Genomic DNA, 15,179 nt, shown 5'->3' on the forward strand with positions numbered 1-15,179 from the left:
TGACTACTCCTCCGACCAGCACTATACCAATCTCATGCAGAAAGTCGCAATCATGCGTGCTTATCGCGTGCTCTGGATAGTCCTCAACTGGAGGGAGTGATGTCGAAGCTGCTGCTACGGCTGGAAATCAAAGACTTCATCAATTATGATCTGGGTGAGTAGACAGAAGAGTTCGTTGATGAGCTGATATTAGCAGTCAAGGAAAAATCAAGCTAGGTGACGACAACAATGCGTCGTCGCAAAGTGGGAAGACTTTTCTCGGACGTGAAATCTTTTATTCACCGGAGGTAGTCAAGGGAAGTTGATCACAAAGGTCGTAGACTGAAATATGACTTTTTGTGACAATTTAGTCAATGCCGATGGATTTCCTTTCCGATCTGAGTATGGGATAAGGAAAATGAAAGATAGAAGCCAAAGTCTAATTCACTCAAATCAGAAAAGTGGAACATCAGACTAAAAGACACCCCTGAATCTTTCCAACAATGGCCTCCGCTGTGATTGCCCCGACGATCCTTCCACACCACTGCTGGCACCCTGTTGAGCAGCGGCAGCCGAAGCCGCATCCAGTCGCCTTCGCAGATCTGCATATCTCTCGCCATCCTCAGCATCACCATTTCCACTAGCAGCAGAGGAAACGCCTGCAGGACGCCTAGACTCTTTTTCTCCGACTATCCAAGCGGGCACCCTCCAACTTTTAGATCCTGGCAGAATATCGGCCCTCCATGCAGTTCCTACGGCCCAGCCGACAAAGGCGGGTAGAAGTGATGCCGGGAATTGCGACAAGGCTAGCTGAGCCGCAACGAGGTAGGTCGTTGATTTGTCAGAAAGCAATATTGTTAGCGAACGTTTGGAACTGTTGTTGGTATTGTCGTTCTGTGACGTGCTAGGTTGGCGGCTTATGCTTTCACCGGTTGTCGAAATGCGATATTTAAATGTATGAGGAATTGACGCGTGGTATTGCGCCAGGAGAGCAAACATGACCGCAGTAGGTCCGGACGGCAGGTAGTTCAACGTACCGAGCGAAAGAGGGCGTAACACAAGGGCGAGAAGAAGAGGTGTGATGATTGTAGTGTACGGTAGGACGGCCACCACGAAGGTCTAGGAATGCATCAATTACGTTAGCGACCCCGTTATAAAAAGTTTTATAGACCAAAGTACTCACGGCCAACTTCCTAGGCCCCCAGACTCTCTCTACCACCCGCATATGATACGCTAACATTGCGGCGAACAGAACTTCCGTCGAATTGGCATACCCTGCTACCTGCCAGAGGAAGACTCGTGAAAACTGTCCATATCGCCATAAATGAACATCGACAAGAATATTGGCGAGGTGTTTGACGTCAAATATTGAAAGAGCGATTGACGATGCGACTATGTAGATGACGAGGGATTTGGAGACCGGAGCATTGGTGAAGCCAGATGACAACATGTTTGTATGGGTCGTTATCAGGAATTCGACACGTATTGTTCAGAAATTGTGCGACTGTTGTGGATTGGCTGATTTCGTTTGTTGTATAATGAGCGGGGTGATTAACGCGATGGTAGCGAAGAGATGATGTCGACGTGGCGGTTATCGCGAGAGTCGCAGCTATATTACTCCATGAGCAGCCACACAGCGAGCGTATTGTGATCCAATTGACCGTTGGAGCCAAATATAATCAGTACGCAGCAAGCGAGGCAACAGCCCAGAGCAGTAGATGAATTGTGTGTATCTGCAGGGTAGGATGGTGTATGAAGATAGGTCAAGCGGAAAAACATGTGACTTTGAAGACTCCCGCTTCGGATGATTGCATCAGACATGCGGATAATCTTTCCCTCAACCCAACATCAACAGTGCATCGTCACTCCCGGTTTGGGTGCACATTCTACTTGAACATATTGATAATATTCTGAAGTGTATCGCCCTTATGTTTCACCTTGCTTGCCGAGTCTATCCCTACAGAGTACTTCTATGTGAGATACTAATCATGTCTGCTGTCAACAAAATCGATTGACAAATTGTCATCCAGACAAAAGCGCCAAGCGCGCCAACTTGACTGATTTTTGAGTCTGCTAAGAATAAGCAGGAGCAAAGCCACTCAACAATCGAGCTTGTATTAATGCGCAGTCTGAGGTCGAGGGCTTGGCGACACGGGACAGAATGAAACAATTCGCAACACATCGTGGCTATGGCATCCGGTTTGGTTCGTTTCGGTAGTGTTTCCAACGGGAGATTCTGCTTCGCTAATTGCGTTCAGATAACCTTTGCAACTGAAAGAGACCTTAGTGGGTTTGCTACCTAGCATGATGTTATCCAACATTGTGAGAACAAGAGGGGCCGCACGTAGTGGCCCTTGGTGCATCCAATCCTTGGTGGATGGGACCAGTTATCAATTCCGGCCCAACTGAGGAAGCATGGAATTGCCCGGCAGTAAAGAAGAAGAAGCTGATAGGCTCTTCGGGTCACCTACCCTACACCCTGCAAATAGCACGATTGATGTAGTATCGGGTTACCGAGGAAGCAGGATGAGCAGAGCCCGGACCCGTAAGTGCCGTCACCGATATCTATGCCCTTGTCTTTTCAAGTGAGCACCCATTACACCATTCGTGGACTTATGTTTTATGCAGCAATTAATTCGCGTCTCAGGCTGGAAACCTGCGTCGATCCACAACGCTAATGCTGCGTATTTAACTAAATATACTTTATGCAGGATCCCTGGCGATCATCCGCGAAAATCATTCGTCACTCAATCCAATCACCACCACTAAATGAACCATCCGTTTAGATTCTCCGGTCTAGATGCTCGCATTATCGTTGCCGAGCTTTCCTCCGTCATCGTTGACGAATATGTCTAAGGCTTGCACTTCCCTTTTCGAGAAGATGTATCGTGCTTCTTTCGCCTTCTCGAGATAGCCAAGATAAGACCAATGCAAGATAGACGGAGATATTTCGATAACAGGAAGCTCGAATATCCCTTCTGCTTTGGGTTGCAGTTACAATCCTTTCGTATTGACGCACGTTTCAGAGCCCGCTGTCTGGATAAAGGCTTGGTATCTGTGATTCTGCAGATGGTATACATTCGCATTCTTCACGTGTGTCAGATGCAGTAAATCATTGCTGCCTGACGGAGTTTCAGTGGGAAGTTATGACAGAAAGTCAAACAGCGTATACCTGCATTGCTTGAAAATCCAGGCAGTGTAAGTAGCGTGTGTAACTGATCTGCGTAACAGGTCACATAATGGGCCGGGCGTCGGTAGGGATGTGATTTGTTCCCCTTGCCCGGCTCCCTATACGATGGCAGCCCCTCCAATATTCGTATATAGTAGCCATCACAACCTCGATTGTCATGCAAAAAGTTGTTACTCATTTTCATGAAAGCTTCAGTATCGATGATAGGCATTACGTCCCGAGGTTTCCGAAGTAGTAAACCTTCTTTTTAGTTTTCATAGCAATTGCGGACTTGCCCCTTGTTTTCTGGATAGGAGCCTACTAGCACGAGAAGAATGACTAGATTCGATTCGACAGACGCCCCATTCGAGGCATCAGCCTCTTCATCAATAACAGAGGCCGAACCACCATATCACATCCTCTCCAAAAAGCAAAAATGGAATCTCGTTATCTTTGTCTCTCTGGCCGGCGCCTTCTCACCTCTATCTTCCAATATTTACTTCCCTTCAATAGCAACCATATCCCACGACCTAAATGTGGATTCATCCCTAGTCGCTTTGACAATCACCGTGTACATGGTCGTTCAAGGGCTTGCACCTTCTCTCTTCGGCACTTTCTCGGATACTTGTGGTCGTCGGCTCACGTTTGCGATTAGTCTTACCATATACACGGCTGCAAATCTGGCTCTTGCTTTTACGTCGAGTTACCCTATGTTGATGGTGCTACGAGGTGTGCAGGCTGCAGGTTCTGCGGCGACTATTAGTATATCAGCTGGCGTTATTGCTGACATTGCTTCTCCGGATGAGAGAGGCGGGTTTATGGGGACGAATGCTGGTGTGCGGTTGGTCAAGCCTTGACTTCGATACATCTTTCTGATTCATATCCCTGACTTTGAACAGTATGACCGGTCAAGCCATCGGCCCTATTATCGGAGGTTTACTTAACAGTGCATGGGGTTTCCGAAGCATATTCTGGCTGCTTTTCGTCATGAGCGTGATTGTCCTCGGTGCTCTTCTTGTGTTCCTACCTGAGACACAACGCAGCATAGCAGGGAATGGCAGCGTTCCTCTCTCCGGCTTCCGAAAACCATTGATATACATCCTGAAACCACCTCAAGCATGGCAAGGCGAATCCTACACAGACCCGAAAGCAACAACAAACCGCGCTTCAGACCAAGCCCGTGCCAAAATCTCCTTCAAAAAAGCCTTCGCGCCCATGGTATACCTCTTCGAAAAAGATATCGCCGCACTCCTAGCCTGGGGTGCCGTCGCATACACAGCCTGGAGCATGGTGACATCCTCCACCACAACGTTACTCCTCCACAGCTTTCCGTTCCTAACGCAATGGCAAATCGGTCTCTGTTTTCTGCCAAACGGACTCGGCTGTATCTGCGGTTCTCTCAGTACAGGCTGGCTTTTAGACCACAGTTTCCGACACGTCCAGGCCCGTTTCAAGGAGGAGCACGGCATTCTATCACATGAAAATGTCATTAAAAGATCCGATTTCCCTTATATAAAAGCTCGTCTTCGTCTCGTGCCGCTGTTTAGCGTCATTCTCATGGTCTCTCTTGTCCTTTACGGGCCGAGTTTCGAATTCAACGACTTGCACAAATTTTACAGCCCTAATCTTGCGGCGCCGCTTATACTTCAGTTTATCATCGCGTTTACGGCCACGGCGATATTCAATATTAATTCTACGGTGTTGATTGACTGTTTTCCAGATCGGCCTGCTAGCGCCACTGCACTTAATAATTTGTGTCGTTGTCTGTTGGGCGCGGCCGGGGTAAGTGTTATTCAGCCAATGATCAATGCTGTGAGAGCCATGAAGGCTTTTTCTATTGTGTCTGGGGTGGTGTTGTTGTGCATGCCGTTGATATGGGTCGAATGGAAATGGGGCGAGAAATGGAGGCAAGAACGAGAGAAGAGGCTAGAGGCTAATTAATTTTTATTCTTACGTGAGGAGCTTGGAACTGCTGCACAGAGTTTGGAATCGAAAAAACGAATGTTTAGTTGGAATTGAAGATTAGATGCGAGTTAGGGTTTCAATGACCTAGCCCTAACTATATAGATACATAGACTTTAGATTGAAATGTCATGAAGGCTTCTTAGATATGACCATTCCCTTGTACAGAGCTTTTACGCATACTCCAAATTCAACAAACTGACACCCTCTACACTCAGTCTTCCAATAAACCCACTCCGCCGCCTCCGCAGCCATCCCATTGTCCCCATTTAAAAAATGCTGCAGCGTCAACAACAACCATACAACCTGCTCCGGCTCCTCCAATTGCGCCAAAAACGCTTCCCATCTCTTCGCCAATTGTGCCGGAACATCCACAATCAATTTTACAGCTGCTTCGATCTGTTGCGTGTCCATCACCAGAGTGGGTATCGATTCGACGCAAGGGTCAATGATACCCGATTCTGGATTTGGAAATTCGAAATCAGCAGGCAGAACGGCGCACAAGGGGTCGAAAATTGCGCTTGTTATGCAGGATGAATTGGAGTTAGTGGATGGGATGGATGTTGGAAGCGGGGTGTTGTGCCAGTCGCCTTTTGGGTCACCGAAGGTGACTAGGCCGATGAAGCTGTCGAGGACAGGGGAGGAGACTTGTTTTGAAGTGCTTTGTGGGCGACGAGGGCACTTTGTCTATTTCAATATCAATTGTCATGGACTTTTTTACAAAAGGGGAAGGTGTTGGGAATAGGTACCTCCATCCCGAAACGACTATCTCGCTATCAGGATACTGCGCGTTGTGCGCCGTGACACTGTCCGCCATCGATGAAGCGCCGTTGCTGCTACCGCCTTCAGCTAGATAGCCTGACAGATCAACTGCATGAACATCTGCATCACCACCCTGTAATGTCACAGAGCCTGATACACCGGAGATCTCGCGGAAAAATTGAGGTCCGACCCAATCGCCGCTATTCGCACCCATTCAACAATCTTCTTGAGGATTTAATCAAATGAAAGGGTGACTCGAATGTCCTCTGGCATAGATGACAGCTAGAGATGCGCAATCTGCGTCGCCATTTGCGGTGTCGAGCATGCCATTCGCAGTGTCGTTGAGGTTTTGGCCTGTTACGGCTGCTGCGAGGCCTAGAGCTGCGATAGTTGGTTTCTTCATTTTTCTTCTCTCCCTCTAACAGTGATTAAGAGTTGATAATGTGGCCACGTCGAACACTACGTACTCGTCGTCAATCTTGAGAAGGATCCGGATGTAGGATTGGGGCTACATCTAAAAAAAATCGCTTGTTCATTGATCGTCTAGTCAAATGGTGTCCAAATGCATACGTATATTACACCCAAATAAAAGCATATCATAATGCCATAGAATCTTCTCTAGCAGATATAGCCGTCGCCTCCGCCAACGCTTCTTTATATTTATCAACCGCCAACTTGAGCGCCGATATAGTCGGCGCAAGTAACTGATTAACCACTTTCTCTCCACCGCCGACGCCAGCTAGATTGACACGTATTTTCTTGCCTGTTGCTGCAAAGACTTCTCTCGCGTGCTGTTTCAGTTTGTTGATCTCTGTCTCTTTCTCGGCTTCGGCGTCTGTTGCGACGGCTTTGATGCGCTCCATAGCACGGTTGAGGGATTCCACAAGTGAGGCGAGTTCGCCGGCGCGTTCCGGGTTGCCAGAAAGAAAGGCGTTCCAGAACTGGTTAAGAAATTCGGTAGTAGTGGCGTGTGTGAGGGATAGACGGTCAAATAATGTAGACGACAGACCCCATGTACCCGAGTCCGAGGTCACGTCTGCCTGTGCTCGTCGTTCACGGATAATAGCAAATATTTCACTTGAGGCTTTTTGCATGTTGATTTTCGATCCTACTACTTTGCTAGCTTTGGTCTCGTCTTCCTCGTCGTCTTCATCTTCGTCCGGTTCAACAATTTTGCCCAGATGAAACGATCCATCAGCTGGTAAAGTTTGGTTTAAATCTGTCTGTAAAGACACTATAATCTCCTTTGGATCACGCTGTGCAAACAATGCCTCCTTCTCCTCTTTTCCTTCCTTCTCCTTATCCTGCCCGAAGAATCGACTTTGGTCGCGAATATTCAGAACAACGCGGCTTTGTTCTTCGTCGCCCTTAAGATCTCGTAGTAGTAGCTGGTTATACGTCTCTTCATCCATGCCAACCGGCGCAGATGGATCACCGTCAGCAGGCGCCACATTAGCCATGATACTTTCACTCAATGCATTCAAAGTCCGAATGATAGGGACTTTATCAATTGAGGCAGGCCGCATATCGAAATCAGGCCTGTTTCCCTGTCGTTGACTGTGGTTGACCTCATTTCCCGCCAGATCAATGAAATGCGGTACCTGCGTATCTCGTACTCGATCGGCATGCTCATCAATTTTCAGATATTTATCTAAAATCGCATCCGTAGCATCAGAATCAGATATACGTTCTCCTCGCAGCTTTTTGAATAGCCGACTCTGGAAGAACCGCGACCAAAACTGCTGCTCACTAAGTTTTGGGACATTCTCATCGTAGACCTTCTTGACCAAGGGGTGTTGATTAAAGATCAACTGGATTTGCTCCTTAGTAATATTGAGTTTCGTGACGTTGTTGTCTGTACGCGGTTTCAAACTCGATAACACATTATACGAACCCCGTGTCTGCGCTCTTTCTATTGCGTGTGCCCGCAGTAAATGGACGCGACTCGACCAAAACTGCGACGCAAACTGGCCAACCGACAACGTTTCCGGTCTCGTGCGAAGCGACTCCATGAACATTCGTTGCAAGTTGGCATCAGACTTGAGTAAAGACTGCTGCAACTCGGCATCCGCCTTTAATTTATCATCATTATCCCAGATCGCGAGTCCCGTGCCCGAAGACGAGATTGCATTCGCCATCGCCATCGCTGCCGATAATCCTCCTCCGCCTCCTTCGGCGCTTGGTGTGCCTGCCCCGATGGCAGCGGGTGCAGAGGCAGCTTTTGCAGCTGCAATAGCGGCGCTGAGAATATCCTTGATCCCATCTGCTTCGGGGCGGGCGTTTGCGCCAGACGTGAATGTGAAGACGTATTGTTCTTGGGTTTCATTTTGTTGCGCGAAAATTCGGAGCATGACTTTGGGGTTGCTTGCGGGGGTTTGTTGTAGGTCTGCACCATATCAGCCACCATTCTGTCATTCTCCTCGTGGAAGGAAGCTTGAGAACGTACTAGTCATATTCTGCACGGGCACCGTCACTGCACTCCCAGCACCGCCCGCCGCCGGAATCCATGATATCGACTTGTGATCCTTGGCAACTGTAAGAGTGCCATCCTTCTTTTTGTACGAAGCCGACGCAGATCGAGTAGCCATTTTAAGTTGGAGCTCAGCAGAGCGGTTTCACGGTACTGGAACCGGATTTTGGACACTGCTTCCCCCACCACCACCTTCCATCGGAAATGTAGCTCTCGTCGATATGTGACAATGCGAAGCTGTAGATTAATTCGTAGTCGTGATTTGGAGTAAATATGGAGCTGTAAGGGTGGTTGTGGTTGGAAGATGAAGTTCGATGTCTAAGGAAAGAAAGAATTATCTCAGTGCCTAGAACGCTCTCCGTCATTTCGATAAAAGTCACGTGCTACGTCTACAGAAGCCAAAAAAAATATTATATTACGAAACTAGAGAAAACAGTTTGAATTATTATGATAAGACTTTTTGGTAATTGGTGAGAAGTATATGACAATATGATAACGCTCTGTAGCGATTATTTTTGAATCATATCTGCCTGGCCGCTAGCAATGCAACAGTATATACACTTTTGATATCACAGCAATCGTTAACAAATAGCAAAAGGAGAGAAGAGAGTTCGAGATGAGAGAAAAAAAAAGCCGCTAGCACGTCAAAAGCTATGCAAATTAAAATCAATCGTTTCATCGTCGAAGCCTGCAAAACGCTCGATAATCCTGCAACTCCTGTTGCATGCAACAATAGACCACAAAAAAGGAAGTGAAAAGAAATCACTTTTTAAACATATAATGGCCATATAGACCTCCAACCTCGCCAACAGTGACAGGAATCTTCCTCATTCCCCACCATCGAGCTCCCATCTTCCACGAACGCGATCCATCGTCGATCATCCATTCGGCGCCTTCAACTTTGATGGGCTCTCGGACGTACCAGCCTCGACGACCAAGTTCTCGCAATGACCAGCCGGTTGATTTTGCGGACTTTGTGCGGTCGCGAAGAGGAGTGATGAGCTTCTCGCCTAGTTCGACCACCTCTAAAGGAAGACTTCGTGGGGAGACAAGCACGCATAGTCTAGGGTTGAAAAGTGACTGTAGAGTAATGGAAGTAACTTTACTAACGTCCAGATAGTGGAGGGCTGATGGCTGCCAGGACTTTTCAGACTCGAGATCTTGAGGGACGAAGAATGAATTGATGTCGCTAGCCGACAGGTCGGCGCCGCTGAGTCCTAACTCTTCCAAATGCTTGGTCAGAGGAATCAGAAGTGGCACATGCTCGGTAGTGATTCGTGCGCCGTTCAAGTTCAAAGATCGAAGAGTCGATGGCAACACTGGGAGGAGATTGGTAACGTCATCTGATTCGAGAAGACGATAGCGGGAAGGGTCAGTCATCAAATTGAGATAGACCAGCGATTCGGTAACGGCAGGGKGAGTTGCTAAAAAGTTGACAACCTGCGAGCCAGATAGTCGCAAGCATTTAGACAGATTCAGGTGTGTAATCTGAGCAGTAGTCGGCAAGGATAACAACGCCGTTTCAGTAACCTGTGTCCGCCCAAGATCCAAATGAGTCACATTAACCAGTCGTGGAAGCAGCTTTTCAAAAATCGCAGACGGCAACCCACTACACTCGTGCAGAGAGATCCTTTTCAACTGCGGCAGAAAGAGAGGGATGGTAGAGTTCACTGTAAATGCCTCCATGAATCCCGTCGAAAAAGTCTGCGAAGAGCAACCACAAAAGTCGACAGCCCGAAGCTTGGGCAACCCAGCAAATATCTTTTGCACCACCGCGGTGTCGATATCCGTCTCCAAATGCTCTTGGAAAAGACCTTCCATCAAGTTCGGAAGAAGATCCAAGCATTGCAGCAGTGTCTTTGAAGTCAAATTCTGTATTTCAGCGTTCATTTGCCGTGTCCGACCAAGTCCTACCGAAGTAAAGTGCGAGAAATCCAGGCGACGGACAATAGTCCCTAGAGCCGGGAAGTGAGTGAGGTGTTTGAGCAGTTTTGAGAAGATGACTGAGTGAGGAACGGTGATGTTGCGGTAGAGTACGCTCAATGTTGCCGAGTGGAGAGTGCGAGATGTCAATAAGCAAGAGATAAGGTCGACATTTCGGGGCGTGTAGCCATTTGGTGGAAGTTCCACAGCCAGATATGATATGACTTGTACTACGTAGTGATGTTAAAACGTGATCCATATATTTATATCAGCTCAATCACTTACTTAGTACTTCAACAGGTAGATCTTCAATAGTCAGAGCCGGGCGTTTCTCCTCAACTTCCACAGGCACTTCTTTGATCGTCGGACGTTTGCTCGTGGTGTCCCACATCCACCCCGTCGATGAGCTCCTTTGTCCCAACATACTCAAATCACTATAACTCTTGCTCATCTTGCGGCCTCCCAGACGAATCTGCTTCCAGCCCATGAAGCCCCCGCAGGGACAGCAAAAGTCGGGCATTTGGTCGACGGCGGCCGTCATGTCGACGAGATGTGCGTTGTCCTCTGATGAACCTTCTTTGGGTCTGGTAGTATCCAGAAAACTCTGAGCGATGCCTTCAACGTCTTCCTTGACAGAGCCAAAGGATGAGCGTCGAACACGACTTGAGGATCTAGAGCGTGACTTTGACGACTCTCTTTGCTTGATGTCACCCTTGACTGGATGAGCTAGTGCTAGAGGAGAAGAATGGGATGTGCCTGGAGAAGACACCATCTTCGCGGGCGAGGGAGTCATCGGATCCCCTTTATACACCCAGCGCAGACGGGAGCAAGCGGCGTCACAAGCCAATCAGATACCAACAAAACCTCAATGTACCCCGGATTTTGGTAAAGTTTCGACCGATCACCGAATTTGTTGTGCTTTGTGCGAGATTGTAGGAATGCTGAAATAAGGGGAAGAGCAAAAGAGGGGCCGCAAAGTTCTAGTTGCAGCAGAAGAGTTGGGAATGGGGATGTTGTTAGTCACAGAAATCGTCGTATGGTACAGGGAAGTTGCCAAAGGTAAGCACGCGGCTGCCGTCGGACAAGTCGCAACCCAAACAAGGAGGTACCCTAATATTAATAGAATGGCTGTCTGATGACGGCAGAAGCTCAACGTTCTTTTCTGTGACGAGGCGGATTATGGATCAGAGCCACTACTTTGTTATTGAACCTACGGAGTATGGGCACATGACTGGCCAAGCCCCGATGACTCAACTTCAAGATTATAAGTTATCGTGAGATGCTCTCAGAGATACAAAGCCGTCCGAGCCGTGATGAGACCTTCTTTGGCTGGGTTATGGTCAGCAGTTCTACTTATTCTCTTGCAAAACGCAATTCGCCTCTCTGATAGTCAGTGTGGCTGCCAGGGGGGCAAAGAGTGAAAAACTTGAAGGATGGCAAACTGATCGGTCCACTTTACATCTTTGTGGGTACAATTCGGATAACTCTCTATTTTTTTTTCTCAACATCCAAATCCAGCATACATTTTCCAACGCATTAATACTACATCATAGGAGGATTCCAATCGAAACCGACCATACTTGCTAGCTCTTGAAAATTAGGGAAAAATGAATAAGAGAAATAGAGCAATATCAAATCACATCCCAGCCATGCTGAGCGTGCATTCGTTGACTAACAGAAACCGTTGACGACAAATTGCATCAGCGTGTCGAATATTGTTACATAAGGGCTCTGTGCTAGCTTTGTGTAGCACGGCTGTCCTCAAGGTACGGTGGAGTGTGCCATGTGTGGGTGTACTATGTAGTACATATTAGAGGTAGAGTAACCGCCATCCGAATATCCGACAGCTACCCCGGTATTGTACTGTGGCAGTCCCAACATGAAGTACGTACATAGTAAGTATACCAGGACCCAAATGCCAACGTGGTACCTACTGCCCAGCAAACCAATACGTAATATCCAGCCACAGAAAAAGAAAAGACCACGATCCACCCTGCATAATTCTAGTGCTATTGCAGTACACAGTAATACTTACTACGTAGTATTACCCCAGAGTTCAGGCCCGGCGAGATCCTTGCTAGCCGCCCCGACAGATGGAGTACTTTACCTAACGAGAACTCGCTGTGCCAATACTACCTACACATGCGCCGACTTTTGTCTTTCGATCCAAGATTTTGAGCTGCCAGAAGAAAATCTGATCGGCCTCGTGACTTGGTCGACCTACTGAGTTCGGCCGTAGGTCAGGTCCAAACTTCGTAACTTCAGAGGGATCAGCTGACCCGTTTCCGCTGTTTGCTTGTCTACTGCCTAGTACATAGTAGTGCCCTACCAAGGGACCTACCAAAGGAACTTATGGTCAGCCTCTCCGCATATTCGTCAGGAGCTTCCCCATTCGTCTACTGTCACTTTACTAGTCATTAGGCAACGAATAGGTTTAGGGCTTGTATCGGAAGACATATCCATTGATCTACATAGTAAGTACACACTCATATCGATAGCTATGTAAGCAAGAAAAGAATTCATTTAACTCGACCTGTTCATTCATTCTGTACCACCATACACATCTGCACCTGTCGCGTATATAATGTAGGTAGGAGACTATCGAGCCGACACTCGGCCACGCTTCATACTCTCCTTGCACTCCGTGCAATACCATTTCACTACACCAGTTAGCACCACGACTTAACAAGAAAAAGAAGAGAGACGTACCATTTCGGCCAGGCGGCTTTGCCAAGCCCACGCACGACAGGTGAAACCACTCCGTCGGACAAGCATCATTGTCGCACGCAACCATCTCTCCAAAACTGACCTGGTTGCAATAACAGTACCGCGGCTCACTCTCGTCGTCCTCATCGTCACCTTCGCGCGACGATTCTTCTTCTTCCTCCTGTTGCGCGATCTTGGCCTTGTACGCTGCTGACACGGTGCTGTTGCTCTTTTTGTGAGTGTTGCGTTTCGTTGTTGCAGCCGTCTCAGAATTGTTGGTAGCGTTATTGTTGCGCGAAGAGCGGGCTCGCGTTTGTGATTCTGCAAAGGTAGATACCACCGGGGTCGATGTCTTGGATGTGCGTCCCTTTGTAACTCCAATAGTGGAAAGTGCAGGCGACATCTGCACCGCAGAAGTGATAGCTTCCAATGGCTTCACCTCGGACCGGTCTTCCTTATCAAGTGATGGGGTCGGCTTGGTCTCCAAAGCATCCTTTCTAATATTATCTCCAGGAATCAGTTGGGGCGTTTTCTCCTTGGCGGAGTCTTCTGTCGAAACGTTGACCTTGGCATCCATTGGTTTGTCTACTGTTGCCGAATTAGAATTATTACTGAGGGGAACATCTCCAGATAGAGGGAACGTACTACTGCCATTATTTGCGCGACTAGAAGCTGAAGGTGGGCGTTGCCGCGAAGTAGCCTGAGTCGTAGCTTGTTGAGCGCGTGAAGATTGTGGTCGAGGTCCTGGACTGGGGGCGCTCCTGGGAGGATTGAAAGTTCCAATGACGGGGGGAGATGGCGCCAAAGGTGAGTCCACGGCTGATGTAACAGTATTGTTCCTGTAACCAGCCACGCAATCAGTAAAGCACATATTCGACTTGTAGATAAACATACCTCTTGCGACCAGCAGTAGTAACGGCATTCGGCGCTCTTGCCCTCTTCTTAACCTCCATACCAGCACTATCCTTGGACGCCGTACGCCCATTATTCGTTACAGTGCTGGTGGAACGTTCCATTGCAGCACTACCTGTGTGAACAGCAGCTGGTTTATCCACAACCCTCCTCCGCTTTGGCACAGGAGGAGCGCCAGAGTCCACACCATCACCACCAGCAGCACGAGCCTTTGCAGCAGCATTCTTGCGCTGTGTTGGACGTGTCTCATCGAAATCCGAATCTGCCTGATTGCGACGCGGTTTCCGGACTGCTGCGTCTCGGCGGGCTTCGCTTCGATGCGCTGCGACGTCTGCCTCGTGTAGAGCTTGAACGAGGTGCGATGTTGCTGTGGCAGCTTCACGACGAGGGCGCTCGGTTGTGGTCGTTTTGGCCGCCGCTTTCGCAGTAGCACGATTCGAGTAGGCCCAGTGAGTGAGGCTACCCAGTCTGGCCTCATCGCTGACTTCATTGAAGATGAACGGGTGGACGGCGTCGAGCCGATACAATTGGTGGTCGAGCTCCTCGTTCGCATTCGTCAAGACATGATTTTTCTCGTCCGCGGTCAACATGAGGTCGGACAGGGTGCGTCTGATTCGATCGAACAGCAACCGACGCTGTTTGCTTTCTTGCGACTCGACATTTTGCGCATCACCCTGACGAAACCAGTCAGCTCGAACGAAAAAGAGAACGTGTAAATAAATAGATAGATAGAGACGTACCAAAGTATGAGCATAATCTCTGACCTCCCCATCCACAATCGGCGCCGGATTCTGCGGAAAAGGTACCGGTCGCGAATCCGACGCACTCAACAACAACTGATATAAATTATCCTCCAACGCCCAGGCCTTGGCATCGACTTCCTTCAGCAGGGAATTATGTCTGCGAAATTCTCGCGGCAATGCCGTAATCGCATCTGTGAAGTGGGTGAGAGCTGGGAATAGGCCGTGGGGGACGTTGTTTGCTGCTGATTGTCCGGCACCGTCGCTGGCGAGTGAATGCCCTTGTTGGGAGCCGTAATAAGGAAATGAGCGAGCGGCGGTCTTGGAGACGCGAGATGGGTTTGTGCGTGTTTGACGGGCGGTGGTGCGAGAGCCTGGAGCTTGGGAGAGGGAATTGCTGGCGGTCGCGCCGTTGAGAGCTGAAGCCATGCCGAGCGTCGAGACAGTGAGCTTGGAAATGAAAGTTGGTTAGATCAAAGTGAAGAAAGAGAATGCCAGATAGACTCAAAGACAAGACAGTCCCATGCTCTTGACTGACTCAGAAAACTCGACAATC

The 15,179-nt window shown here is 48.5% G+C and overlaps 6 protein-coding genes across 6 annotated transcripts; 1 reads left to right on the top strand and 5 right to left on the bottom strand.

The window, feature by feature from the left end:
• Positions 1-453: 453 nt before the first annotated feature.
• On the bottom strand, positions 454-1,429 carry BHQ10_001713 (uncharacterized protein; the record flags this gene model as incomplete). The annotated part of the gene is made up of 2 exons (XM_040873780.1): positions 454-1,098; positions 1,163-1,429. 2 exons carry the CDS (start codon positions 1,427-1,429, stop codon positions 454-456), a joined length of 912 nt encoding a protein of 303 aa, XP_040730218.1.
• Positions 1,430-3,483: 2,054 nt separating this feature from the next.
• Positions 3,484-5,089, top strand: BHQ10_001714 (uncharacterized protein; the record flags this gene model as incomplete). Its single annotated transcript, XM_040873781.1, has 2 exons — positions 3,484-3,989; positions 4,048-5,089. 2 exons carry the CDS (start codon positions 3,484-3,486, stop codon positions 5,087-5,089), a joined length of 1,548 nt encoding a protein of 515 aa, XP_040730219.1.
• A 632-nt stretch (positions 5,090-5,721) lies between these two features.
• On the bottom strand, positions 5,722-6,086 carry BHQ10_001715 (uncharacterized protein; the record flags this gene model as incomplete). The annotated part of the gene is made up of 2 exons (XM_040873782.1): positions 5,722-5,797; positions 5,860-6,086. The coding sequence occupies 2 exons, from the start codon at positions 6,084-6,086 to the stop codon at positions 5,722-5,724; spliced, it is 303 nt and encodes a 100-aa protein (XP_040730220.1).
• A 382-nt stretch (positions 6,087-6,468) lies between these two features.
• BHQ10_001716 (uncharacterized protein) lies at positions 6,469-8,460 on the bottom strand (the record flags this gene model as incomplete). Its single annotated transcript, XM_040873783.1, has 2 exons — positions 6,469-8,258; positions 8,319-8,460. The coding sequence occupies 2 exons, from the start codon at positions 8,458-8,460 to the stop codon at positions 6,469-6,471; spliced, it is 1,932 nt and encodes a 643-aa protein (XP_040730221.1).
• Positions 8,461-9,104: 644 nt separating this feature from the next.
• BHQ10_001717 (uncharacterized protein) lies at positions 9,105-11,037 on the bottom strand (the record flags this gene model as incomplete). Its single annotated transcript, XM_040873784.1, has 2 exons — positions 9,105-10,495; positions 10,551-11,037. 2 exons carry the CDS (start codon positions 11,035-11,037, stop codon positions 9,105-9,107), a joined length of 1,878 nt encoding a protein of 625 aa, XP_040730222.1.
• A 1,826-nt stretch (positions 11,038-12,863) lies between these two features.
• On the bottom strand, positions 12,864-15,052 carry BHQ10_001718 (uncharacterized protein; the record flags this gene model as incomplete). The annotated part of the gene is made up of 5 exons (XM_040873785.1): positions 12,864-12,925; positions 12,975-13,559; positions 13,617-13,810; positions 13,866-14,557; positions 14,624-15,052. The coding sequence occupies 5 exons, from the start codon at positions 15,050-15,052 to the stop codon at positions 12,864-12,866; spliced, it is 1,962 nt and encodes a 653-aa protein (XP_040730223.1).
• Between the last annotated feature and the right edge of the window lie 127 nt (positions 15,053-15,179).

The sequence above is a fragment of the Talaromyces amestolkiae genome (genome assembly GCF_001896365.1).
Source record: "Talaromyces amestolkiae strain CIB chromosome Unknown scaffold2.1, whole genome shotgun sequence".
Classification (NCBI taxonomy): domain Eukaryota; kingdom Fungi; phylum Ascomycota; class Eurotiomycetes; order Eurotiales; family Trichocomaceae; genus Talaromyces; species Talaromyces amestolkiae.